Here is a 27,734-nt window from a genome sequence, read left to right on the forward strand (position 1 = left end):
TGCGTGGCCGTGGGGGCTCACGCTGGCGTGCATTGCCGAAGTGTACGCACTGCTTCTTAATTAACACAGAACCTCCCTGCAGGCATAAGACTCCTGGCCTCACACAAGTAACGATTAATGGCCTTTTATTTCCTTTTTCCCACTGCTTACTCCCCAGGATTTGGCTACCCCTTAGACCCTGCATCCAAAGACTGAATAACACACCCCGCGGTGTCTGTGCCCTTCCCGCCCTACGAGCCGCTCTGAGGCCGGGGCGACGAGGCACCCGTGAACGAGGCCGTGAGAGGAAGGAAAGGGGCACGTTTCAGTGTGTTCCCCTCGCAGCGGCACGGTGGGCGCCTTGCGGCTTTCCCGGAGGGACGAGGACGGGCACGGAGCCGCCGCTCCCCGCCACGGATGGCGCGGGAGCCTCGCGAGATCCCGCCGGCCCTGCGGCCGTTCTCGCGAGGTTTCCGCCGGGCTGCGGGCGCGGCGGCTGCATGCGCTCGGAGCGGGAGGCAGGGCCGGGGCCGGGGCCGGGCCGGGGCGGCGGCCGCGACTCGCGGCCCATGGACGCCCCGCTGCCGCAGGAGTCGCCGCGCCGCGACACCGACGCTCCGCCGAACCCGCCGCCGCCGTCCCCGCTGCCGCCGCCGCTTCACCCGGCGCCAGGGAAACAACGGGAGGAGAAGAAAACGGCGCTGAGCAAAGTGAGGGGGCGCGAGCGCGGCGGGGGCGGCTCCGGTAGGAGATGGGAGAGGGTGGGAGGGAGGCTGCAGTGAGGAGACAGACCGAGCCTGAACTCAGGAGGCTCGTGTGTTTATAATGGGAATTTCTTCATCTGCAGAATGAGAGTGTTCATTCCCTGGAGTATTGGGAGACCCCCAGCGTCAGCGCTGAAAATCATTTCACCTTTAATTGTGAAGTCAATTTTGCTGTGGCAAAGCAGCTTCTGACAAGGGCAAGAGCACATCTCTCTTCTCCGTCTTTATTCGAGCACCTTTCAAATAATACTTGTAGACTATATAGCAGGTTGTCCAGGGATGTCACGGAGTCTTTCTGGCTAGAGACATACAGAACCCGCCTGGACAAGTTCTGTGGCATCTGCTCTAGGTGGCCCTGCCAATTCTGTGAGTCTTTGAGTACTGTGAGATTTTATTTATTCCCGGGATTTTTTTAATTGGAAAACTGAAGCACTGAAAATGACTACAACTCAGTAAAATTAAATTCAGATATTAAAGTACTCAGAAATTAAAACAGGTTGCCTGAAGCTTGATGGCCATTTTGCTGCTTTGTGTGCTAGCATCATTCAGCCAGAGGTTTCTACACAGTTTCCTGGACATTGTTATTAGTAGAGCTTGGTGTAGTGGGTTGACTCTGGGTGGCTGAGCTCCAGCCAGGTGCTCTTGCACTCCTCCCTCAGCAAGACCCAGGAATAAGGTATGATGGAAAAAACAAAGTGTCATTACAGGAAAAACACAGCTGAGGGAAGACCTCATAGCAGCTTCTTACAGCTTTCTCATAAAGGAAAATGGAGGGGCAGGCACTGATACTTTCTCTCTGGTGGCCAGTGACAGGATGTGAAGGAATGGCACAAAGCTGTGTCTGGGGAGGTTTAGATTGCATATAGAAAAAGGTTCTTCACCCAGAGGGTGGTTAGGCACTGGAACAGGCTCCCCAGGAAAATAGTCAGCACTAAGCCTGACAGAATTGAAGAAGCTCTCAGGCACACACTGTGATTCTTGGGGCAGGGCCAGGAGTGGGACTTCAGTGGTCCTTGTGGGTCCCTTCTAACTCAGGATACAGTATGTTCTAACGTGGAGAGAATTAATTTAATTAATGGCTAATTAAAAATTAGAGAAGACTGTAAAAAAAAAAAAGATTGCAACTAAAACATGTTCCCACCTCCCCTCTTCCTTCCCAGGCTCAACCTCCTCTGCTTGGAAGGACTGCAGAAGGATGAGGAATGGGGGTTGCAGACAGGACATAACAGCTCCCCTCTGCTGCTCCTTCTCCCTCACACTCCTTCCCTCCTCCAGCATGGGGGACCTGACATGGGACACAACAGGATACAGTCCTTCATGAAGTGCTGCAGGAGTGTCCCTCCCACATGCTGCAGTTGTTCATGACCTGCTGCAGCATGAGTCTCCTTCATGGGCTGCAGGCCTTCAGGGTAAACCTGGTCTAGCGTGGGTTCCTCTGCACAGGCTGCAGGACCGTTCAGGGCATCTCCACTTGCTGTGGCATGGGGTTCCCTATGGGCTGCAGTGGATGTCTTCTCCACTGTGGTCCTTCATGGCACGTGGAGGAACAGTGTGCCTCACCGTGATCTCCTTCAAGGGACTCTCTGCTTTGGCACTTGGAGCACCTCCTCGCCTCCTTCTCCTTTCCTGTTTGTCTGCAGGGTTGTGTCTTGCATTTTTTCCCCCTTTACTCCTCTGTCTCGCCCACTGCTGTGCTACCTTTCCTGTCCATTCTTAAATACCTTTCCCAGTGTCACCACTGACTTGGCTTAAGGGGCTCAGCTTTGCCCTGGGGTGGATCCACTGGAGCTGGCTGCACTCGGCACTGGGCAGCCCCAGCATCCTCTCAGAGGCTGCCCTGAAAAAGCCCTGCCAGGAGCAGCTGGACACAGAGACCTATAACACTGAAATACTGCTGTAACAAGACTTAAAAGCTAGTTTAAATCATTTTTTAGAGATACTTTAAAATTTTTATGTAATCAATATCTAATTTTTAGGTTGATGACTAAATTGCAATGGTTCTCAGCCTGTTTATCACAATATGTCAATTATCCTACAATTTCAAAACAATTGCAGGAACCGAGTCAGGGAATTTGTGCCATCTGTTTCTACAGTATTTAGATCAAATATAAATCTCCATTTCTTTTTATATATGCAGGTGGTTATTCGAAGGCTTCCTCCTTGTCTAACCAAGGAGCAACTGGAGGAACAGCTGCATCCTCTACCTGCCCATGATTATTTTGAGTTTTGCACTGCTGATCCCAGGTGAGGATGAGCTGTTTCTGTAGGTTTTCAGGTGCTGAAAACCTAATCAAGGTATGTGGGACATTGCAAATGACATGTTTTTCCTCTTTTTATTAGTTTTGTTGAGTTACTGTGATGGCCTGACTCAGAAGGTGGGGATAACCCAGGTTCTTGTTACTAGATCCCTCGGGGTACATTAGTGTGAATGATCAGTGTTTGTAAATAAACAATGTAGGGTTTATTATAGAACAACTTGGCTACAAAGGAGAACAGGTATGGAGCTGTTTTGGTGGTTATTATCTATAGTAATACAACATGAAAGCATTGCAATGTGAAAGTGCAACAACATCACCCAAGGACACACAAGGGGAAAGAAAGAAAGAGGAAGAAAGAAGAGTGTGAAGCACAAAAGAAAGAAAAACAAAGTACAAGAGTGTGAGGCTCTCACCACCCATAGGTCCTGCAATAAGGCAGGAGGAGTGGAGGGGAAGTCCTGAATAAGTGATGGGGAGAATATGGTGGAACACAGCATCTCTTGAGTCTATATTCACTCAGATGCAGGTGAATATAAATCAGGTACCTCCTTCAGGGTGGTACCAGAGCTTGATGTAAGAATGTGGATCAGGGGACACCTTCTAAGACAGCACAGCTGCCCATGCTAGCAGCGCAGTTGAGTCAGTTGTGCCCCATTATGTCCCATCAGCAGAGATGAACCCGCTCAGGTCCCACTTGAGTTCCCCGGCATTTCCCAGGGGGAGGAGGGCAAGCCCCACAGCCTAGTGGTTTGTGCAAGGAAGCAAGCTTAGCATGACAAGGGGCACAATTCTCTCCACAGGATCCAGCTCTTATCTCACTCAGCCCATCATTCACCCTGTGCCTTATCAGATCAGAGGTTTAGCCATTACACAACTAAAAGTTCACCTACTCCATCTCAACCAAGCACCCTGGCATCTCCACAAATGAGGAATGTTTTGATTGTCTCTGAATAGTTCAGTCTATTTCTTAAAATATTTCTGAAAGCTGGCTGCATATGCAGACACAATGGCATTCCTGCTCTTTTCCTTTACACTGGAGATTTTAAAGTGTATTTTTTTTTTTTATGAATAGGCCATAATATAGTTTGAAACTCTGATGTTTCTTTTAACCTGCATTGATAAACTGTAACAGCCTGTTTAATTGGCTGTGAGCTGTGGGTATTCTCAGCTCAGTCAGAGAGAAAGAGAAAGGTTTTCTAACCAGGCAAGAGCCTGGGAAGCAGTTGGAAAAGAATGTAAATAATTCTCTAATCTATCTTGTTATTCACATTGTTTATAGATATGTTCTGCTACTGTGCGTCATTCACTGCACACCAATGGTGTGGGATGTTTTTACTATAAGACCAATGAAATTAGTCTTCTCAATGTTCTCTATATACAGAGCAGTACATTTGAAATAAAGGGAGAGTTCATTTTCTTTGCCTTCTGATCTGGAGTTCTCTGTTCCCGTCCTGCTCAACAGCGTCAGTGAGCAAGATTCAGTCTGGGGCAAACAATGACAGAATGTTTTCATGAGTTCCATTTGACTTTAGTTTCTTTGTTTACCTGCATGTATTTTTATGTGCTTCATACAAATTTTTAAATTTTATTCTAGTTTTTTTATTCTAGTTTTATTCATTTTTGTCTCATGCAAAAGTAAAAAAGAAGAAATATTGGCTGATTTAAATTAAATCAGAATTGCTTGTGTAGTTACATAATTTACTCAGTATCATAGTGGTAAAATGCAATTCCCTTTTGAATAAATCAGTTTCCAGAAGAGAAACAAAACACCGTGTTTGCTTAATCTTCATGTGTTCTGAAAAACTGAAGTATAAGATCCATCTTATCATATCTTAGTGTGTGATTAATCACCCCTCCACTGGCTTGAGATTCTTTCCACTGACTGTAGAGGGATGCCAACTCTTTATTGCTGACTAAATTTTGAAGTTAAGGGTTCTCTCAGAGTCAGTTTTGCAATCAAGAAGAAATAAATGTTTATTTAGAGAAATTATGACCGTTTCTGACCTAGGTAGTTGCACGTGAGTGCAGCAAGAAAATTGTAGATGCTTCAGATTTTCTGTTAAAACCATAAAGATATGAAGTGAAGAAGAAGGAGAATTTATTCTGATTGGAAATCTTTGTACCTTACATTGCTCTTCTGAACTTTGTCATCTCTGTTTCCACATGGGCATCTTCAATGTTTCTGTCCAAGTTGTTCATTTGATAAGAGGAAAATACCAATGGCAAACCAAAAATTCTCTGCAGAAGAGTGTCAGTTCTCACTGTGTTTAGATGCACAAATGACAATTAACAGTTTAAAAAATTCCAATTTTAATTTTCCAGAAAAGTTTGCATAATAATTTAGGAAGTCAGCCTCTTTAGAAAAGAGAAGGCACTGACAATTGTTGCATATATAAAGTTTCATTTTCTCTCCTATGTGATGAAATTTGGATTACCCAAAAATCTTGCTGTTCACTTGTTTAATTGCATCTATGGCAGGTTATCAATGAAAGATACTCTTTTTTTCTCTCACACTGTCATTTGTAATGTTATTCTCTTCTGCCTTCACAAATCTAAACTCACTAAAAAATAATTCAATTAAGTTTGAATTTTTCAGCATTAAATGTTTTGTGCTTGCTCCATTTTTCTTCATCCTGCTTTTCAAAAAATGTGTTTTCAGACAAAAGATGGTCTTTTTTGGAATAGGTTTGTCTTTACCAGGTTTGTATGGCTACAGCTTCTTTCAGCAAACAACACAGCTTACGTGGGCATTTCACTGCCCTTCTGCAGTGTTGGCTTGACTGATTGTTTTTTGACTGGCTCAAGATCTCCTTGCCTCTTTTGTCCCCTTTGTTCAAATGCTGACATATACCATGTATATATTTTTATGAGTCATCTCTTTACATTACCCACTCAGGAATATACAAGAAACTTCCAGAAAGTAAAAGTTTAATCAAGGTTAATCTCAGTCTTGTCTTACCCAGCAGAGAATACTTTTTGAGTATAAGGCATTATATTGCTGTAGTCTGTCATGTTATGGACAGTTCACATGATTTCAGCAAACTCTGTGCATGTGGCTTCATGTCATTCCAGCTAACAGGAAAAGCTACAGGACAAGGTTGGCATGTTTTCTGTCTTTCATTGAATAGTTTTTTTCTAGATCCTGTATCATGTGCGTAGTGGCAAGCGATCCAGAGAATTCAGTGATAACAAAAACATGTGAGGATGAAAAGAAATGTCACCCAATGAGAAGGATTTGAAGAAGCTACTCTGTGAAGAGGATCTGGTGGAAAGGGAAAGGGGCGTAGAGATGCTTTGATGCAGAAGCAGACAAGTTTCCTTAAGAGCTGGAACATCTCAATTTAATCACATCCTGTGTAGCTACATCACAGAAATTTCTATAAGCTCATTCAGATTTTAGAACTTGTCAGAAATTCATGCCACAAATGATGAATTCATGCCACAAATGGGTCAGGAGCAGTTTGACAAATATTTACTCTAGACAAATATTTATCTATGCAAACCTATTAAACATAAGTTACAACTTTGGTATTACAAAGTCCCTAGGCTGCAGATACTTGCAGTTATGAACTGAGTATTTGTACATTTTCCTCTTTTTAATACATTTTCTCTTGGCATTCTCCATTAGTTGCTGTTGGTAAGGGCACTAGAGAGGTCTAACTATAGCTGTTTCTACATTTTTATTTCCAAGATAATTCATCCTAGAGGACAAAACAAAGATATGCCTATCAACTCCAGGTTTTTTTGTAATCTTTATAATATCTTTATAAGTGTTATCTTTAAGTTTACAATGTCCTGTTATAGGCAACCTATAAAACTTTTTCAAATTTCATGTGATTAATGTAATTTTCAGTTTTTCAGTTACATCCATTTCAGTAAAATAATTTCAGAAAGTGACTTGTGTTTCGTGCCTTTTTCAGATTCATCTGATTCACTGCATTATATTTTATTTCTCTTGCATATTGACATCAAAATGCAAACAAAACACTCTTTATAGATGATAATAAAGACTCTGCTTTCCTGACAGGCTGTTGTGTACTCAGACTTCAAATATTAACTATTTTTTCCAGACACTCTTTCCTGTTTGTCTGCTAGTAAAGGTTTCTGGGCCTATTCTAAAGATTTGACTAATCACTAGTCAAGAGATTGATCTCTGGCCCTTCAGGGTTTGGGTAATCTCTCTGGTCTGGCATTGAGTGCTGAGTGCCAGGAATTGTTGATAGTGTTGTGAGGTTATGAAAGGAAAGAAATCTGAACACGAGCCTTGCTTGCATGAAAACAGTTCAAATAGTCAGTGCCATGCCATGTATCACAGGGAGTGATAAAGCTTTTCCACAGAGCACTCCTCCTTTTCCCTCCATAACTTCTTCCCAACATTGTGCTCAGGATTATTGTAGCTAAACAGCATTAACACTGTAGGATGTAGGTTTGCACCCAGGAACTGCAGCACTGAAGGGGCAGTGCCTTTTGTGCTTCAAGTGAGCCACCACTACTGTGTTTTGGGTGAAATAATTGACAGGCTTTGATTGGCACAATGCTAGTGTTTCTCCTTTCTCTGCCAGGCAAACTGCTCATTTATGGCTCTAAAAAGGAAATACTAAGCTTATTTGAAATTGTGCCAGTTCCACCCATAATGTGAATGACCACAGAAGATGATAAGGATGACAGCCAGGGGATTTTAACTTGACATGACAATGTCGATGATGATGGGTTATCAATTACTGTACAAATGGGTGGAGGAGTTACTTGACTCTCCAAAACTTAGTTGTAGAGCTCTATATACATGTAAGTATATATTTTATAAATGCCCACCATGATTCGAGAGTTGATAATTATTTTACTAAGATGAGATTGCTGTTTTTATAGTTCATATGTTGCTGTTTAGACTGTAAATAACTATTTAAAATTGTGTTCCTGTATATCAATCTTTTTACACAATTGTGTTAAAAGGTACTTTGTAGAAGTAGTAAACATTTAGAATGTGTTTTTTATTAAAGTTGCTAGAAAAATAAGGACTTAAAGAGATGATAGACTAAGTGTTACAGAAATAAATGTACCCTGAAAGACTGAATACCCTTGAATGCAAAGCAGAAAAAGAAAAAAGAAACAGTGTGTTGGAATGAATAAATGTGTACACTCAGACTCATCTGGGTTATTTCCATAGAGATTGCTCCAAGTGCCGACATGTGCAGTGCATCTGTCCAAAACATTATACGTGTGGAAAGCAGCATTATAGACAGCAAACATATGGCAAAATGGAACCAGCTCTTGGATGATAAAACTGAATTTCAGCTCCTGAATGAAATCTGTGGTAGTAAATACTTGAAAAAAGGAGGAGATGCACAGAGTTCACTTCTGTAGGACTCAGCTGGAAGACAAAATCTTGAAGAGTAAAGAGTATTTTAGCCAGTAACTGCTAGATACTAAGTGCAAAAGTCAAGCAAGAGTGTTTCTTCCTAGGAGGGGTTGTTAGCCTCAGAGTGCCTGTAGCCTTGTGAAGCCCTGTGCATTCTTTGCTGCATGACCATGCTGTTGAGTTCTGAATGGACAATCCAGGGTGGGGAGTAGCTGCTGGAAGTCATATATGTGAAACCTAGAGTAAAAGTGATATATATGCAAGCCACTGCTAAGTATTTCAAATTTGCTAGGTTTAGTTAGCTTCCCACCTAGGATGTTAATTTTACTCGCTTTTTTAGGCACACTGTACACTTTGCTGAGTAAGAAGCCTAAGACAAGGGTTTGAAACACTCAGTTGGGTGGGTTTTGTGCACTAAGCACTCTTGATAGCTAACTCACTCACATATGAGAACGAACTCTTGTGGAAGAGGCTCCATCAGAGAAGCATTGTCACAGCTCTGTTTCTGCAACCTTCTACCCCGATACACAGCTACAGTAATGGACAGACAGTGCTGTGTTATTGTGCTGCACATCAATATCCTGCTGTGCTCAACCATGCTTTTATATTGTTCTGCGTTTCTGCTGGTGCGTGTGAAGTTCTTGAAGATGTTGATAATGTATATCAGCAACACTAGATCCCTTATTTGCAAGGTAAATTCTGAATATCTGTTTTCCAGCGTCCTGTTTACACACACTCCGTCCTTTCTTACTAATGAGTGCTTGATAACCATATCAGATGTTCCTCCATTTTGAAAGATATTCACTCTGTTTAAGCTGAAAAAGCTAGAAAAATATTATGTTGTGTACCAAGAAAAGATTATGTTGCCAAAGAAGGTGAAAGTGATGGCATTGATATACCAGCTAAAGGAAACAAGGAAGGAGCAAGCCTTTGTATTTTCAGTTCTGTTTCAGAATGTGTCTAACCATAAGTTTCTAAGTTCCTACAGGGAAAAAAAAAAAAACAACTGTATGATGAAGCTGTCCACTGTGCACTGAGGCAGAGAAGTGCCACAGTAATGTAGGAGTGGACCCTTGTCCAAGTAACAGTCTTTAATCTGTAGAAAGTTTTAGTATTTTACAAAAGCTGAAGATGGAAAGAACAGTGGAGTAGTTATTTAGACTAGGGACTAAAACTCACTTCCTCAATCTCAGGTAATAATAACTAGAATGAAAAATGATGCTCCCTCAAGATTCCTGGTTTTATCTGATGAATATTTAGCACTTCAAGTGTGCAATCATATCAGTCTAATGTCAGGCCTTATTCAATTTAAACCTCAAAGCACATGAAACATAAGAATAGTGCTGTTGATATGACAGCGAAGGAAATTTCCTTCTTCACGGGAGCCTCAGTTATCTTGAGACTTCTACTGTTGTAGCCATTAGGTAGCACAGATACATTGTTTCCAGTACAGCTATAGATTGCCACAATAAAATTCCCTCCTTTACTTTCACATTTTAAAATACATCTTTTAACTTTGTGTAGTTATGGAAAGTGTTAAATTTTGTCTTCTTTGAAATCGATGAGAAGAAATCTGACTTTTTATATCTGCTTGGCATCTTGGTGGTAACTCTACAGCCATGCCATAGCATCTTTCAGCCCTGGCATGCCCTAGCAGTTACCCACTTACCATTGACACGATGCTGTTCCTATCCTGGAATGTCAAAACATACCGGGTATATATGGATAAAATGGCTCTTCCTTTCTTCCTTGGAAATAGGTTATCCTCTTCAAGTTGTACAAACACTTCATAGCTGGTATTTGCAAAGCAGCTAAATGAAAAAAGCCCTCTAGGTTGTTTTGGTTTTTTAACATTTCTTCTGGCTACAGGATCAAACACAAAATTGATGGGTGTACAACACCATTGGTGATTGACAGCACTGCTCTTTATTGTCTCCTCCTAACACTGTAAGTGGATCCATATGGATGCATATTTTAAAAAGAAAAAATTACTTGGGAGCAGTGTTGCTTTGAGCTGCCACATGCATGGGTCCTGTGATTCAATCCATATTTTTGCTTTTTGTCACTCATTATGAAATCTGATTTTGAAAGATCTATGGGATTGAGATACAATTTTAGCTGTGTGTGTTTATTGTCGGCTGGTGGCAGTGGCTAGTTGGTGTGAAGACAGGCCATAGGTGACAATGGAATTATGGAATTATAGGTTTTTTAAAGATATGGGCTTGTGTTAAGATTTGTTCAGAAACTTGATGTAATATGTAGTCATCATTAAGTCAGTTTAATACAAACTGACATATATAACAGTTGCAGGATTTTAAAGCATGTACATGCCATGACTCACAATAACTTAGCTGATGGGTTCTAATTCATTAAATTACCTCACTTTCTTCATGGTTGTGGTGTGCCAGCCCTGAGGTTTTTATCAGGCACATGAAACATTTACCCATGGAGTGGGATCTATGCCAATAAAATCTTGAAGAATCAGAATTATTTTAAGTACCTGTTTCTTTTGCTATGCTTTGGATTTTCACAGTAACTGTTGGTCACAACTAGACATTGCATGTACGTTGATAACACAGGGATGTCTGATAGAGTTTATTTATTTGTGTATAATTCAGTGGATTATATTGCAAACTATTAGGTTTTTTATTCTTTCCTAAAGATGGAAATCTATTTAAATACAGTGACAGCCTGGAAGCTGCCCCTTCACTTCAGTCTTTTACTTAACCTTTCATTTTCAGTGACACAAGACTTTTCTTAGTATGCCCAAGAAGTTCCCCAAAAGCACTGCTGTTATTCATATCTCTTTAATTGGGAAATATTAAAGTTTTGATCCTGCACAATTGGAAATGTATGCTCTGCAATTTAGGGGGACAAAATAAACTGGAAATATTTGTGTCAGTTCAGAATAAATTTCATAGTTGCATACAGAACTCTGATGTTCTCTTACATTTTGTCATATATATATATATCATTAGACATGTAAATGTAAAGGCTGTTTAAGGTAGTAGTTTCTCAAAGAAGAGGAGAATTATGATGTGATCCTTCTGGTTTTATGTTTTCCCTAGCCCTGAAAAGAATAATAAGTAACAGAAAATAAAATTGTTTCTTGTTGCAGCCTTTATCCTCATCTCTACTCAAGAGCATACATTAACTTTAGAAATCCTGAGGACATCCTTCTTTTTAGAGATCGCTTTGATGGCTATGTCTTCATTGATAATAAAGGTTGGACTATTTATAAAATACTAAATGTGTATGTATACATATAGCAGTTTAGAGCATCGATTTCCTTTCTTTTTGCTAGTTATGCCATTATTTCCTCTCTATGCAGTTAATGACATTAAAATATGTCAACATTTATCACTTAAAATGTAATAAACTGTGAAATATATTTGTCCATGCAGTTTTGCTTGTCTATGTGGTGTGCATGCTTTATGTGCATTCTTATACTTGCAATGCACTATCAAGATCATACTAAGAAAATTACCTTATGCAACCTTCACAGTTCATTACAATAGTAACTGAACACATTGTGAGCACAGATTTTAACATCTTCAGTGTTTCTGAGGTAAAGTTTTGCCATTTACTCCTGTTTGGAAAAAGCAAGAGGAAACCTTCAACATTTTGGTTGCCCACTTTTAAGACATGTAGAGATTGAATTTTTAGGGCCTTTGCCGACATCCTGAGTTGAGTTCTGAGAACAAGAATGGCAAAAATTATTTCCAGTTTTAAAATGTTCAGTCTGCAAATGTTTGTCCAACAGTAAAGAAAAAGTCTGTAATGTAGATGTGGATAAATCCAGGTCTTCTGCAGGAGTATGAAACTGCCATCATTAAGAAATGGTTTAGCAGAACTTTAGCAGTTCCTTGCCTCATTCAGGCATACCTTCTGTAAAAAATTTCATAGGTTATGTAAAATAGACATAGGTTTGTGGCTCTCTTGTACAGACATTTTCTATTCGGTATACTCAGTGTTGCAGAGGTCCTGTGAAAAGGAATCCTGCCCACTCTTACTAGAAACTGATCTCTAAAGAAGCTGTCAAACTAATGAACTCCTCTTCAGCATTTCTTACCTGAGTTGTTTTATTTGCTTCCAATATCCCTCAGATTTAGATGGTTGTTGTAGAGATTAAGAACAACACATCCCCAGCAGTGTGTATTTCCCAGATTTAAAATTCTGGGTGTTTTAAGATTTAAAACACAATTGTACAATTAAAGAGCACAAGGTTTGATCAGAAGTGCTCTCTGGTGAGGCTTGTGGCAGCATTGCATTATGAGGCTAAAACTGAAACTAAGATTAGCAGGTTCAATAAGGTTAACAAATGTTCTAGCAGACTGAAGACAAGTTTTCCATGGACTTGAGTAAAGTGTAGTCTTGAACCTGCTGCAAGTGGAAACCAAGTGAAATTCAAAATCCACACACAGTTCTGACTCCAGTCCACAGAAGAAGCCAGCGTTTAAGGCACAACTCAAAGCAAAGAATCCCTGCCAGTAAAAACACAGGCAGGAGTTGCACAGTCCATCGTAAACAGAGAACTTACACACAATTTTGCCTGCTGAGCTTTACAGTTGTGGTTCTGAAAGGAGATGGTTTGTTGTTTTATTGCATATTACCCGTAATTTATTTCTTTTTTAGGCAACAAAGCCTTAGAAAAGCAACTCAACAGCTTCAGATTGATTTCCCAATAGTACTTAATCACTTGTCAGATTGAGATTTTGTGATAGATTTTTCTAATCAATGTCTGTGAATAATTAAAAGGGAGCTATAAATAATAATGCAAGAATTTTATTTTGCAACAGTAGTCATCCTCATTTTCACAGTCTGGTCAGCACATCCAAATAAAAGATTTACTTTTCTTTTAATTTTAAATACCTCTACATGTAACTTTTCATTAGAAGTTTAGGAGTGAGTTGTAGAAACATTTTTGTTTTCTCATAAGACTTCCCAACACGTGTTCAAGAGTTTGGAAAATCTTACTTGAAGGTAGGGAATGTTTCTCCCCTTCAAAAAAATTAAGGATTGATTTCTTTTAAGGTTTGGAATATCCTGCAGTGGTTGAGTTTGCTCCATTCCAGAAGATTTCAAAAAAGAAGCTGAAGAAGAAAGATGCCAAAGCTGGGAGCATTGAAGATGGTAAGCATCTTTTCTTGATATCACAGTGGGAAATTTCTGTTATGCATAGCAAAGTATTAACATAATTAAAAATTTTTTCTTCACAGATCCAGAATATAGGAAATTTTTAGAGAATTATTGTGCTGATGAAGACAAGATCTGTGCTAATCCTGAGATTCTTTTGGGAGAGATTGAGGCCAAAACAAGGGAACTCATTGGTCTGTTTTCTTGATTTTTCTTATTATTGAGAATATTCAATATCTTACTTTATATCTTTATGATACTACCTGCAGGAGCTGACCTGTTCAATGTAACAGATTTATATTACTACAGTTAAATATTTGTTTTCCAGGCAAGTTGTAGCAGTAAACCTTTAAGTCTCTATGCATGAAATAACTTGGTTTCACTTGAACTTTTGCATGCACACACATTTGCTTCAGAAATAGGCCCCTAGTAATTCTGAATACTAACAGATGTATTAGTAGATGGAAGATTAATTTTTAAAATACAAAGTAGCTGAATACTTAACCATTGATCCCTGATATTAGCTGCTTTTATTAAGAAACATGAAATGATCTCTCTCTGTTCTCATGGTCAAGATTCTGGAAAAGCTCTGAAAGTAAGGCAACACCTTGTTTTCTGTATGCATGCAGCATGGCTTCCACAGTCCTGGGGGGATTTTAAAAAAGGTCAGCACTGAAATCTTCAGTGCTAGTATGCAGGATGACATAGAATTTTGGTGTATCTTCAAGTGATAACATGCAGAACAGTTAGGTGTGACAATTGAGTAGGAAAAAAAAAAATGACCTTTCCTGTTACATCTTTACAGTGAAAAAGTAGCCACCTCTTTTGATTAGAATCATAGAATCATTTAGGTTGGAAACTTGCTGTTCAAGAACATCAAGTACAACCATTAACTCAACAGTGCAAAGTCCACCACTAAACCATGCCCCCAAATGCCACAACTGCACATCTTTTAAATACCTACAGGGACAGCACTCCATTTCCCTGGGCAGCCTGTTTCAGTGCTTGACAGTCTTTTGTGAAGAAATTTTTCTTAGTATCCAGTATAAACCTGCTCAATTACATCTTGAGGCCATTTCCCCTTTCCTGTCACTTGTTACTGCTGTTTGAGAGTTGACTGGAGAGATTTGGAACTCTAATAATTTAGAGGAAATGGAAATTGACATTAGGTAACTCTGTTATGGATAAAACTTGTTTGTTGCTGTTTTAGATGGGGAAGTCACCCAATAATTTTTATTTACCCCTAATCTTCCATGGTTCTCTGGTTGACAGCAGAGTAAAGGCAGTAAAATGTTTTAATAAGTTTGCAATTTGCAAAAAGTTTACAGTTTCAAGAAGATTTATTAACTTGAAAGTATTCTATCAGTGAAGATGATTAATCTTGAGAGTTGCAGATTTCTGAGTAACAACATTAACTGAAGGCAGCTTTACATTAAGACTTTTAATGTTTCATTTCTGTTAAATCAGAGGAAATCAAACAAGTTGCTTTATTTTTCCTGCCATTCAAAGTTCTGGCCATTGATATCAACATAAAACCAAAAATTTCTTCAGCAGCTAGCATGTTTATAGCAAAATTATGTAAGGGTTTAGCTGTGTGTCCAGTTTCAAAGGTGTTACTCCTACTGATGTCAATAAAGGGTGTGCCCAAGACTTTGCTGGCAGAATTGAGCCTCACATGCTCAGAATTTCTCCATGTAAAGTTACTGCAAACCAACATGTTTTATGCATCATGTGTTTGCATGATCATGGTTGATCAGTTTCCATGTGACAGAGAGATATGAAAGAGATTTTCTCTGTTGCAAGATGAAGATAAGCTCTTTTTTCTGGTTTGTTTGTAGACAGCAAGATAAAATGTAAAGTTTTGCAGACACAGCTCTTCATTTAGTAATTTATTTTCAGTTAAACATTCTTAAACATTTTAAGAAATTGCTCTTAGGTTTGTATTTGCAGTAAGGCCTATAAATAAGATGGGTAAGATTCAAGTCTGATAAACTTTTTTTTCCCCCCTTCCTCTTTTGGTAGTACTCATCACACTGCTTCTCTCCCTTGAACTTCAAGTTATAATGTCTCGTTAAACCTCTTGCACTACAGTCGTAGTCATGACTAGGGTCAAGTTCTGAACTCTCAGTGCAGCTTATCCTTTCCCCAGACCTTCCAGTTAAAATTTGTGATCTCTTTCAGCATGTAAAGGTGCCCAGAGGCAGCCAGCCACTGCTCAGGCATGGGAATTTAGGGAGGAGGAGAAAGAGGCAAAACTCAGATCTGAGGGGCTGGAAGTGGGCTCTGGGGACCTAAAACTTGTCAAAATGATGGGCAGGTGAGGAGGATGGGGAGGCATGGAAAATCTTGGAATAGAAGGAGGAAAATACCAAATCAACAATCTTTATTGGTTGTTGATTCCTACCGCTGATATTTGCTAAAAAGAAACAGTGAATCCTATCAGCCTTCTCACTCATAACTGTGTAACAAAATTTTGCTATTAATGAATGGGTTGCCCCCAGTATAGTCCAACTTTCAATGCAAAAACATTTAAATGTTTTTGGGATATGAATTGTGTCTAGATTTTGGCCATGTAATTTCAAATTTGTTGAAGACTTTCCTAATTAATTTTTTTTCTTTCTTTTCTTTCAAATTTTGTCATGCATTTCAATAGGGAATGTTTTTCTGTGGTTTGAGGGAGAATCCGATACATAACTGTAGAGCAATTTCAAGTAGTAAACATTTTCTATTCTGGGATATCTAAAACTGACAAAATTTGTTGTAACTACTCAGAGCTGTAAGTACAGGCTGAATTGAAGTCTGAATTCAGTACTGACAGTTATGAATAAAGAATTTGATAAGGAACATGATAAAGAATTTGATGATGCTCTCCAAGATTTTATAGAATTTGAGGATGGTTCAGGCAGATGACTTGATTTCAGAGCATGGAGACAGCTCTGTAATAAAAGAATGACTGATCCAGTAGACGAGACCTTTTATTAGCAATTTTGGAAGCCAGAGTTTTATTGGATCTGCTCATACTTTGCTATGTAACCTGGGACAAACTGCTTATCTGTTATTCCTCCTGTTTTCCTGTGGAAAGGTGAATACTAAATGTCAGGTAAATTAAAATGTTATATGAGACTGAAAATGTTTCCTTCATGATGTACTTTGAAAACTGGGATTGAAAAGTGCTATATGAGATTGCAGTAATGTGGGCTGTATATGAGCAACAATATAGCTAGGTTTTGATGTACAAAAGTAAAAAGTAAGAATAGATTCTGAACACATTTCTTTATTTTTTTGGTGAAATAACCATTCAATAAGCAGGAGAGAAAAGCCATTCTCTTGAACTGAAAGGCTATGATCTTTAATTAAATATCAAATAATTGTGCAACATATTTCTGTTGCTTCTAATGCTAACAGCAAAAAAGCAATGAAGTGTTTCTAAATGATGGGAATGCCTTCAAAAATACATGAAACAAATAGGTTTATCAATGACTTAGCTCCCTTTCAGATAAAGCTAGAAAAAGGGGGTTATTACTAAAGTAAAGAAATGAGTACATTTTAGGAGTTGAACACTATATCACAAATTTTTTGTGTTTTAGCTAGAAGAACAACACCCCTTTTGGAATATATTAAAAATAGAAAATTAGAAAAGCAGGTACGTTCAGACTTTTGCCTGAAGTTCTATATTTATGTTTCATATGGTTTTCTGTTGGACAATTTACAATTAATCATTATTGAACTCTTCAGAGAATACGAGAAGAGAAAAGAGAAGAACGAAGGCGGAGAGAATTGGAGAAGAAACGTTTGCGGGAGGAAGAGAAAAGGAAGCGCAGAGAAGAGGAAAGACGTAAAAGAAAAGAAGTGGAGAAGCAAAAGAAGATTTCTGAAAAAGAAATAAGGATCAAGGTAACTAAGATCACTGAAAAAAAAATTATTCTTCTTTTAAAGTTATCCAGAAGTTCTCTGGTATCTCAATGTTTATTTAGGCTACTACAGCACAGTGTGGCGACACCAAACCAGTTTTGACTGGAAGGGGAAGTAATGTAGGACTTTGACAATGTGTTGTTTGGAAGTGTGACTGATGGCCTTGCCTACCATGGTGTGCTGGTGCAGTTAGAGCAGGTAACTCAGATATCTTCATACAACTCTGCTGTATTCTATGCCAGCATTACCTGACAGAACCAAATTGTTCTGTGCCAGCCTGTTGGAAGATTATGGTGGGTTTGATCCCCATATGGGCCATTCACTTAAGAGTTGGACTTGATGATCCTTTCAGCAATCTGAACAGATTTTAATGACATCACTCAGGAGGGTGTATCTTGTGCTATGAAGTCAGGCCATATAAAATCATCTTATTTCTGTAAGATGACATAGGTAAAACTGTTCATCTGAACCAAATTTTTTATTATTGGAAAGGCTTTTTAGGCTGTTTTGAAGAGGAAATTTGGTATAAGAATTTGTAGCATAAAGCAAGAACACAGAGACTTGACTCAGATGTAGTGGTGGTGAGAAGCCACAGAATTGTGAACATCCTTCCTTGTTTCTTCTTGGAAAACAGTTTTCTTCACCTAAAAGCATAAAAATAGTAAATTCTGAAGCTGAATTATATGTTTTTCATATCTGAGCATAAAAAAAAAATACTCTAGAAGTTCATAAGAAAAGGGACTTAATCCTTAAAATATATTACCTAAAAATACTTACCCAAAAAGCCTCAGTATTCATGACATATCTGTGGTGATATGACCCTGAAAGCTATTTCTGTCTCTGAATGAAAAGGAAAATATTACCTGAGAGAAACATTATAGAAATTTCAAATATTGGAGAAGAGTAACCTGTGCTCATTTCAGAAACAAAATGGTGGAATGGAAAGACAGAGATGTTCTGCCTAGAATTGATATGGTACGGTAATAATTTGAGACAGTTGGTCCTTCTATAAAGATTATGCCTGTAATACTATACTCTGCTGAAACCCTGTATGGGTTGCTATGAAAGGAACAGACTTCTTGAAAATCCTAATCTTCAAGGTGAAAATGTAATGACTTCTTTTCTGCTAATATCACAAGTTTTTCCTCATCTGTATTTGTGTCAGGATGTACTAAGCACCTACTTCTACATGCCTGTCTAGCCCAATTCATGTGACACATATTTTATATATGATATTTCAAGGAGTGAAGTATTAATCTTGCTCTCTTTGTAGTATTGTAGAGGTTCTGCTTCTTATTTTATGGGCAATGACATTGAGCTCTGTTACATGATTTCTAAGAAACCATAGACCATAATAATGTCTTTATATTTATAACTCAGGAGAGAAGAGTAGGTAAGTGCTCTGAGAAGAATAGGTAAGTGCTTTCTCTAGTATTCTCCACATATTTGAAAGTGTGCAGTTGAATGCCTATTAATGACTGTCACTCCTTAGCAAATATAAACCACCCTTTTAAAATAACTTTAAATTTCATACTTTGTAAAATATATTCCTAGCATGTAAATAAGGTATCTCCAATCTTAGCAGGTTACTGATACATTTAGTACTTACTAAAATGTCTGTACAATAGAGGGGAATAATTTTCCATCATAATATAAACAAATATCTCTTAGCTTCTCAAGAAGCCTGAAAAAGGAGATGAACTGGCCATTGAAAAGCACAAAGAAAAAGGGGAAGAAGCTGACATTGAGGAAAACAAATGGGATAAATCACCTGGATCTGGCAGTATAAAATCAAAATCTTTGGAGAGTTCACTAAAAGAACTTAAAGAAAAGTAAGTAATATTTATCTTTTAGTCTTTAATTTAGATCTTAAATTCTTTCATCACAAGACTTAAATATAAGTGATGCATTGACGAGATGTTCTGTCACCAAAGAACCAATTTCATTTTGTATGTGAACAAATCTCTCCTATTGTTTTGGTAAAAGGTGTTTTGTAACAATTTACTGACCTGGTGGCAGTATTAGTGGATGCAATTTGTTATTGATGAAATGCTATGAAATCCCTGATTGGAAGGATTTCTGCATGAAAATTCAAGTAATTTTGTTGTTATTTCACCTGTTCCCCATCAAGAACTCAGGTAAGGCTCTCCTTCCATTACTCATGTTGAAGACTAAATTGTCCACAATGCCATACTTTTCCTTCACATATAGGTTGGCTGCAATAAACATATAAATATTTAGGTAAGTGGGACAATGGCAAAATATTGAAGGTGTGAATGAAAGCCTTATGATAGATACATGCTGTAGGCTGTCTCTGTCTCCTGCTGCCTTTTATGTTACATCTGCAGTGGTAGGAACAAAAGGCATAGCTCAGTTCTATTACTGCTGTAGTCTGGAAATGACTCATCCTACAAGTGTTTTCAGCAGTTGGTTCTTTCTTGTCCTTTGGCACGGGAGTCCCATCGCAAGCAGGATCTACTCATAAGATATGTAAGATAAATAACGAAGAAAAATATGTATGTTCTGAATGTTCCTGAAAACTTCCATGTCCTGTTGAAACTGAAAATATTCAGCAACTTCTTTATTGATGGTCTTCATGAAAGGAATCAGAACAGGCTCAAAAGAAACACTTGCAGGGGCAAATCAGTTGTTTGCTCCTCATAGAATCTTTCAGGTTGGAATGGACCTTTAAGATCATTGAGTCCAACTGTTAACCCAGCCCTGCCAAACTGCCATTATAAACTGTGTCCTTAAGTGCCACGTCTACATGTGTTTTAAATACTTCCAGGGATTCTGACCCCACTACTTCCCTGGCTTTTTATGGATTAAACTTTTGGTGGTGCCATGTAACATTGTTTGCTATTGATGCAGTAAGTTTAATAAGACATTAATGTAAAATTTGCTCTTGTAAAACAGAATCTGTTTGGCTGCACAGGTACAGTAAGCATTACTTTGTGTTTCCAAGTGCTGATTTCATCTTGATTTTTAGTGGGTAGGTAGCAAGCTATGAGCTATTTCAGCTGGATGGAGGTTTAAAGTTGAAACTACTTTGTCACTGACTCAGAAATTGGTAATAAGCTGTAACTGCCAACTCTACCTGCAGGAGACTGAATTGCCTGTTTGAAACCATATCAAAGGCTTGGTAGCAATAGCTTCCTACCACAAATCAAAATCTCAGTAGGTGCATAAGTTAATGGTCAAATATGGATTTGAAACTTCACCAAACAAAAGTGTGCTTCCATTCCCTTTACTTCTATTCATTTCTGCTTTCTCTGACAGTGTAACTTCGTCTTCTACCTATACTCTGAAATTGCTTACCCTGCCATTTCCACTCTTGCCTGTCTGTTCACTGTGACTGAATTTTAGGAATCTACTTTAACCACTCTGGGAATAGGAGTTTGTATCCCTGTCACCTGCCTGCCTTCAGACACAGCACTTCCTCCCTGACGGTAACAGACAAGGGAAGAGACGATTATCAGGCAATACTGCAGCAAGAAATTGAGAGGGTCTTTTTGGCTTTTTGGAAGGTCTTGCCCTGAGCCTTGCTAGGGCTTGGAGTTAGGTTCTGGAATAACATATTAAACATGAAACAAAGCAACTTACAGCACATACCCTTATCTAACATAGTATTTTATGTAAATGTATCCATGCTACAGGTACAGCGTCTGTGTAATTGTGGTTGGTTCAGGTGTCTGTGACAGCTGGGACGTTGCTTCCACTTGGTGAATGTGTTATGCTGATACGAGCTCAGTCTTGCGAAATGCTGAATAACTTAACTTCTCATTCAGGTTCTGCTCTGACTTTCAGCTCTTCCTGAGACAGGGACTCTCTTTTGGCAGCCCCACTAATGCCCAAGTTCATGACAGATGCTACCAATTTCACATTTTTGTTATATAAAAAAGTTGTATATATAGATACACTTTTATTTGTATTAAATAATTGTGAATGAGAAGCATATCACTATTTGATCACCATACAATTGTAAAATCTCCATCCTCTCTGATTCTATCTGCAGTTTCCCAAAATATGAGGAGACTACGAAAAGTAACTTGCTGTTTCAATTTTAAGTATTTATACATATGTAATGAAAGGAAACTGCCTGTATTTGTTCCTTTTGAAGTTCAATCTATTTTGTAATCTTTCTTCATTATTTGCAGTCTTGCCCTATGAGAAAAACACCCATTTGCTGAACTGGAGCAATGAAGTAAATAAGAGCTGAGAATTTTATCAGACAGGCAGCAAAATATTGCCAGTAGTCTTTATAATATAAACCATTTACAGCATAGCAGAAATTAAGTATCATGTTGTGGTAAGGTAACGGTCTTTGCTGAAATAAAATATGCAAAGGCAGGGTAGATTATTTGGAAACACAACAAACAAAAGCCTGGAACATAAGTATTTTCACAAATATCTTCTGCAAGTTATGATGTCAGTAAATAACTTTTGTTGTACAGAGACATAAAATTTACAAATTGATACATGATACCTGCACAATTCCTTCACATCCTGAATGTTCCTGTTCAAGGGAATACTTCCATGCATGACTCACCTCAACACCAGGCTACAAGAGCTAATAGTGCAGCATGTGTTTATATGAAGGGGATTGGGGAACTACTGATAGGATTTCAAAGAGGGATAGAAGATGAAGAATGGGCCTTCCACAACAGTTGCACAAAAGCTTGGTAAAGTTTTGTCTGCTATTCTGAACTAAATGCATAGGTGGACATACACAGGTGAGACATTGAGCATTTAACCCTTTGTAATGAGAAGAAAACAACCTTGCTATATAACTTATCTACACACTTCTGAAGTCAAAGGAAGGCTTTGACTTGTACCTTTCTGTAGCTCCTTTTTACTGTTAATTACTTGGATTTTCTTTCTTTTCATGTATACACACAGGTCACAAAATGATAGTGACAAAGAGCAAAGAGATTTGGAGAGAAGATTTCGAGAAAAAGAACCTGAAAGACAAAGGTATCGATTGGATGATGGCAGAAAGCATAGAACTCACTATGAGTTTGACAAGTTTATGAGAAGGAATGAAGAAGAGCTGAAATGGGGGAAAGGATACAACCAAGACAGAGGAAAGAAAGGGAACTACAACTACAGCTTCACTGTGGAGGCAGTAGACAAACTGGGTAAAGAGGACAAGTGTGATGACATGGCATCCAAAAAGGAGCGCATAAGAAATAAGGTTCTTTTATTCATTTAGGATAATCTTTCATTAGTTAATATGGTTCAAGATCACAGGTTTTAACTTCTGCAAATTCAGCATAAAGATGCTTTTTCAAAAGAATTCTTTATCTCATTTTCAGTAAAACTCAGATTTCTTTCTGGGTTGTTGTCAAAGGACAACAGCAGTTAAAATAAGTTAAGGTTACAGGCTCATTCATAATCACAATATATCGAAGACTTTCTGTCTTCATTTCAACCTTGTCATTTTAAGAATACTATTCTTGGAAGCCTTACATTTTATAAGTATATTAAAAATCATTACAACTTTTTTTAAATTTAAAAACTGTGGCATGTTAGTCTTTTAAAAATGTACTTCTATTACTCTCATAAAATAATTATATTATGGATTTGCCAGGCATTGTTTGGTAGAGCAACAACAAGGACTTAAATAAATAGCTAATTCAGAGAGCGTGAATGTATGGATTCTTCAGTATTACATACCTGCCAATATGAAAAGGCTGTCACTTCATCAGGATAAATTTATCCTCATAGCTGTTGTCAGGGAAAGAGCAGATGCAAAACCATTGTCTCCCAGAGATATGGGTATCGTTTTTCTCAGGCTGGCTGATTTCACGGATGTGCCAGAGTCTTTTCAGGATGTGGCTCTCCTTGTCAGCCCCTTTTTCTCTCTCTTTCTTAATCCTAGATTTTCCACAAAAGATGACCAAAACACTGTTAGCGTAGAAATTTATTCTGCATGTGAAACTCTTCTTTCAAAGCAAGTGACTGATCTGTACTGTGAGCTAAGGCTGACAAGAGTAAACTGGTCACATGTAGAGTGAGCCTGCATGGAGTGTGCAGGGAGCAAGTTCAGATGGACTCACTGTGCATGTCAAGGAAGTCATCTTCTGCCAACACAGAAAGGCTGGTGTGCCCCGGGGCTTTTTTATGCAGAGGTCAGCTGGGCAGGATGGCTAAGATTTATCTTAATTTACACATTAGCCACTTGCCTCATCAGTGGCTCTACATTTTGCTGTAGAATAGTCAGAAAAATGGCTAGTTCAGAAACAGGAAGATGGGAGAAATATTATTTCTCATTCTTGCCATGCTTGTCTTGAAATATGTCAAAATAATCTCCAACCTTGGAATTGGATGGTGGGTCTTGGGGGCCTTTTGGCAAGTGTTAAGAAGCTTCCTGCTTTCTATTTCTTTGCATCACACTTCTGGTAGCTTGCTGAGTCCCTGGATTAGTCCACACTTAGGACTAAAATACTAGATTTGCTCCCTAAAAAATTAAGCACCATCAGTAAGGTATTTTGCAGTGTGGTGACTTTTTTCCTTAGAGTATTTATTACATAGGTGATTAGGGGCTCAGTTTTACAACTTAGGTATAGCATTGACAATGCCAGCACAAAGTTTTAGTCAGAGATGGAACCTGTTTCTGCAGTTCGTAGGAATTAATTAGAAAATGGGAAATTTCCAGTGTATGTAACATGATAGCTTTTATACAAACCACAGGCTACAGAGGCTGTGGTAGGAAAAGTCATTTGGACCCTTTATCTTAAACTTTCTAAAGGGCACTGCTTGAAGATCTACTTTTATGCAGCTGTTTGGGATATAGAAAGATGTGTTATGCATTTCATACCACACTGCAAAGCATAAACTGGAATGATCTAGTTATAAGGCTCAGTAGTGATTCTTGACATCTGGTCTAAAGAGAAGGAAAAAAAAAGTGGGTGAAAAATAGACAAGTGGGTCAAAAATGATGATGGAAAAAGAAAAGGGGAAATGCATATTGGGAATAAGAAAAAAAAATGAAAGAACAAAAATCCAGAATTACTTCAGAGTTACTTATTATTACTTATTATATTGCTTACTTCATTATGAAGGCAATTGAAAATTAGTATAATTTGATATAGGACAATTTCAGTGCTCTGCCACTGTCTTTAAGTAGGCTGCTGGCTGTTTGCTAAACTTAACACAAGACTGATCAAAAAGCTCAGGTATTGGTGAGCTTTCAGTTGCTTCATAACATTATGTGAAAGTAAAATACCCTTACCAGGAAAAGACTTCTTAAGGAGAGTTTCTAACTGGTGTGTTTTACTCATGAAATTTCAAAGATAAAGAGTGCTCTGAAGAGCATCACCATTTTCTGGTTTGATGTGTCTTTACCATGTAAACTGGCTCTTTCCATTTTCTCAGGGTCAGAGCAGCACGTGTATGATTGGGTCACTCAAGAGCCTGCACATGCTAAAATTGTACTTACTTTGTTTATTACCAGTGCATAAATTCCCCTGTTCTCATACTCAGTATGGAAGGCAAGATGAAGTGAAGTAAAAACTGTGCAATTTTATTTTTATGTGTATAATTCAAATGTGCATTGCATGTTTAAATTCTCTTAAGGATTGGGTAATGATTGATGTTCAGTTCAGGATAATTTTCTTGCTGCTACCTGCTGAGCTATTCTCTGGTCTGCCTTGGATTTTTATGCTTATATGTAATATTTGACATTCATCTGCAGAGTTGCAAGTGCACAGGCTATTGTTCTTCTCAGCTAATGTTAGTGAAGGTAGCAACATTTCTTTCGTTTTACTTGTAAATAATGTTTGATAATTGACTGCAGTATTTCTTCTTGTTTATGTCAAATGTATCATAGAATCTTTAATTTTTACAGCATTTTTCATTTATTCAAAATGTTTGGCTCCCAAGAATAGTGTTATAAACAACACATATTGAATACTAGATACTGAATACCCATTACATTACATTCATTACATACCATTTTTTCCTGGTTCTTATGAAATATAAAGTAATTTAACACAAAATCTACTTTCTTCATAAAGATTCAAATCTTTAAAATTCCACATATGTTTCCCACATGGGTTTCTCAGAGCATTAACCATTATCTCCTTCCTTCTAGGATCGTCCAGCCATGCAGTTGTACCAGCCAGGAGCTCGCATCCGAACACATATGGGACCTACAAGTAAATCCTATGACTGCAGTGGGAAATCCTTTGAAGATGCTCTTGATAAAAAGTATGAGGTGGATAATTCAGCTGGAGCTAGTTCTGAAAAGACTGAAGAAGCAGAATAAAACAGTCTGGGGGAAAAGTCTTGTGGAAAGGAATGAATTTAAGATTCAGCATCATCACAAAAATCCATTAGGCTGTTTCAGAATTCCACAGGCAATTGCATCAACAAAATAATAATAGCTCTGCCTCTTACTTTCTGTAAAATAAAGGGAAGAGTGACTGGAGATATGTAAAATATATTACAGCAAAGGAATATTGTTGCTTTTTTACAAAAAGCAGCTCAAGCACTCTTTGCCTAATTTAAAAGCAGTTCAAATATTTTATTAGATTTACTTTGAAATAGATGACCATCTAACAATTTTAAGGGAATATTTATGTAAGACTTTAGAGAAGCTATGTCATCTTCTTGAGTCTAAAGAAATTAAATGTAAATTTGCATCAGTTTGAAATCTGAGGCATTTTACATGTATTTGGTGCGTGACATGAGGGTCCACAGGACCCCTTCCTGCAAATGGCAGGGGTGGGGGCTGCTGCAGGGTGTTGCAGACAATTCAGTGGGACCAGCCCTGAGACGAAGCTCTGGAGCCAGTGGTGTTTGCAGGATGAGGCCCACAGTTTGCACAGTTGTGAGGAATGTCCAGTGGTGTCTGTACCTCCTGGTGTTTACATTGGTTTTCAATTAACTGTAGTGTCAGATAAGTGTTAGTAAAGCTCCAACTATGTTGTTGGAGAATTTGTCATTTTCTGAGCCACTTTTGCCTTTTATGTTTTAATAGATTCCTTGTGCTTAAAACAGAAGACAGCTAATGCAAACATCAGCACATTAACAATAAATCTGTTTTTAATTAATTAGCTGGTTTTTATCGTTCTGATGCTGACTTTTGGACAAAAGTGTGGTTGTACAGTGATGACTTTTTATATGCTAATGTTTCATGTAAGTGGCAGTAACAGGATTTGGAAAATGTAAAATACATGAGCATTCTTCAGTTTTGTTTGTTAAAAAATTAAACACACATGAATGTCACTTGCAAACTACCATTTTGTAAGATCCAGGCCAAATTCTGCCCTCTAAGGCAGGCACATATACATGCGTGGGTGTGGGTGTGGGTGTTTGTGTCTTCTGCTGGTTTCAATGATAGATGTGTGTTTATGAAAGGGCGAGATATGTTCTTTTATCTTTCATGGCTGAAAATTTCTCAGTTGTCTAAAACTGAGACCTGATTTGTTGTTGAAGTTAAATAGTAAGATATTATTTTTACATCCTCTCTGAACATTTTATTATTAAGCATAACATCTAATTGTCCTAGACTGAAAATTATTTATTGTATTTTACCAGATATTAAGCATTAAATAGAATAAAAGCAAAAAAAGATTTTGACTATGCTTTTGAGATGTGATACTGTGCTATTTTTTCATCTATTTCCAGAAAAAAATAAGTAAGATGCTATTATACTGCTTTGTGTGCTTCAGAAGCAGATAAAAATACAGTTGAGAAGAATTTTAGTATCAGGCTACATAAGTCAGCTGCCAACTAAAATTACTTCAAGATTAAGTAAAACTGCTGCTAGAGAATCATCTGGGTTTAGCTCAACCTAAAGTTTATCTCATTTGCCAAGTTTATCCTTACTGCAGGAGAAGGGATTTTGTTGCGGTGTCCTGGCTGAGCACTGGGAGGGCAGCCTTTCCCCTCAGTGAAAAATCCCGGCTTGATCCAAGGAAACTCATCAGGGAAATTCTGCAGTAGAGCTGGGCAGAGCTGGGATTTTCACCAGATGAGGATCTGCTCAAAAGCATTTCCCACCTTTTTGGATGCCCTGTGGGTGACTGGAGCAGGGGGTGTGTTTCACCTTTGAGAGGGACCAGCAGGACAAAGGAGCTGAGATTTTGCACATGCTCACAAGTTGAGTTTGATATCGTTTGGTTTTTGGGCTTCTCCATTTGCACCCGAGTTCCTTGGTTATGAGCACCTCTTGACAGTGTTACAGACAACTAACTAAACACAGGAATTTTGCAGTATTTTTCCATTTGGGTCTTCATATTCAAACCTCATCTCAGTAAAAACTGTCAGTGCTTAAACACTTGTGTCCATCAGATCGAGCTGGAGATCCAGGACAAGACAGAA

The 27,734-nt window shown here is 38.4% G+C and overlaps 1 protein-coding gene across 5 annotated transcripts; it reads left to right on the forward strand.

Moving 5' to 3' along the window:
* Positions 1 to 464: 464 nt before the first annotated feature.
* Positions 465 to 26,995, forward strand: UPF3A (UPF3A regulator of nonsense mediated mRNA decay). Of its 5 annotated transcripts, none has more exons than XM_053935520.1 (10): positions 465 to 689; positions 2,881 to 2,987; positions 11,476 to 11,582; positions 13,392 to 13,490; positions 13,577 to 13,687; positions 17,081 to 17,136; positions 17,229 to 17,387; positions 19,077 to 19,237; positions 22,305 to 22,599; positions 25,501 to 25,772. In XM_053935520.1, exons 1-10 carry the CDS (start codon positions 480 to 482, stop codon positions 25,672 to 25,674), a joined length of 1,479 nt encoding a protein of 492 aa, XP_053791495.1. In that variant the 5' UTR covers positions 465 to 479; the 3' UTR covers positions 25,675 to 25,772. The 5 variants fall into 5 exon arrangements, with proteins under 5 accessions (XP_053791495.1, XP_053791490.1, XP_053791491.1 ...); XM_053935515.1 differs by having other exon boundaries at positions 525 to 689; positions 22,305 to 22,379; positions 25,501 to 26,995; XM_053935516.1 differs by having other exon boundaries at positions 525 to 689; positions 22,305 to 22,543; positions 25,501 to 25,667.
* The last annotated feature ends 739 nt before the right edge of the window (positions 26,996 to 27,734 follow it).

The sequence above is a fragment of the Vidua chalybeata genome, chromosome 2 (genome assembly GCF_026979565.1).
Source record: "Vidua chalybeata isolate OUT-0048 chromosome 2, bVidCha1 merged haplotype, whole genome shotgun sequence".
NCBI lineage: Eukaryota > Metazoa > Chordata > Aves > Passeriformes > Viduidae > Vidua > Vidua chalybeata.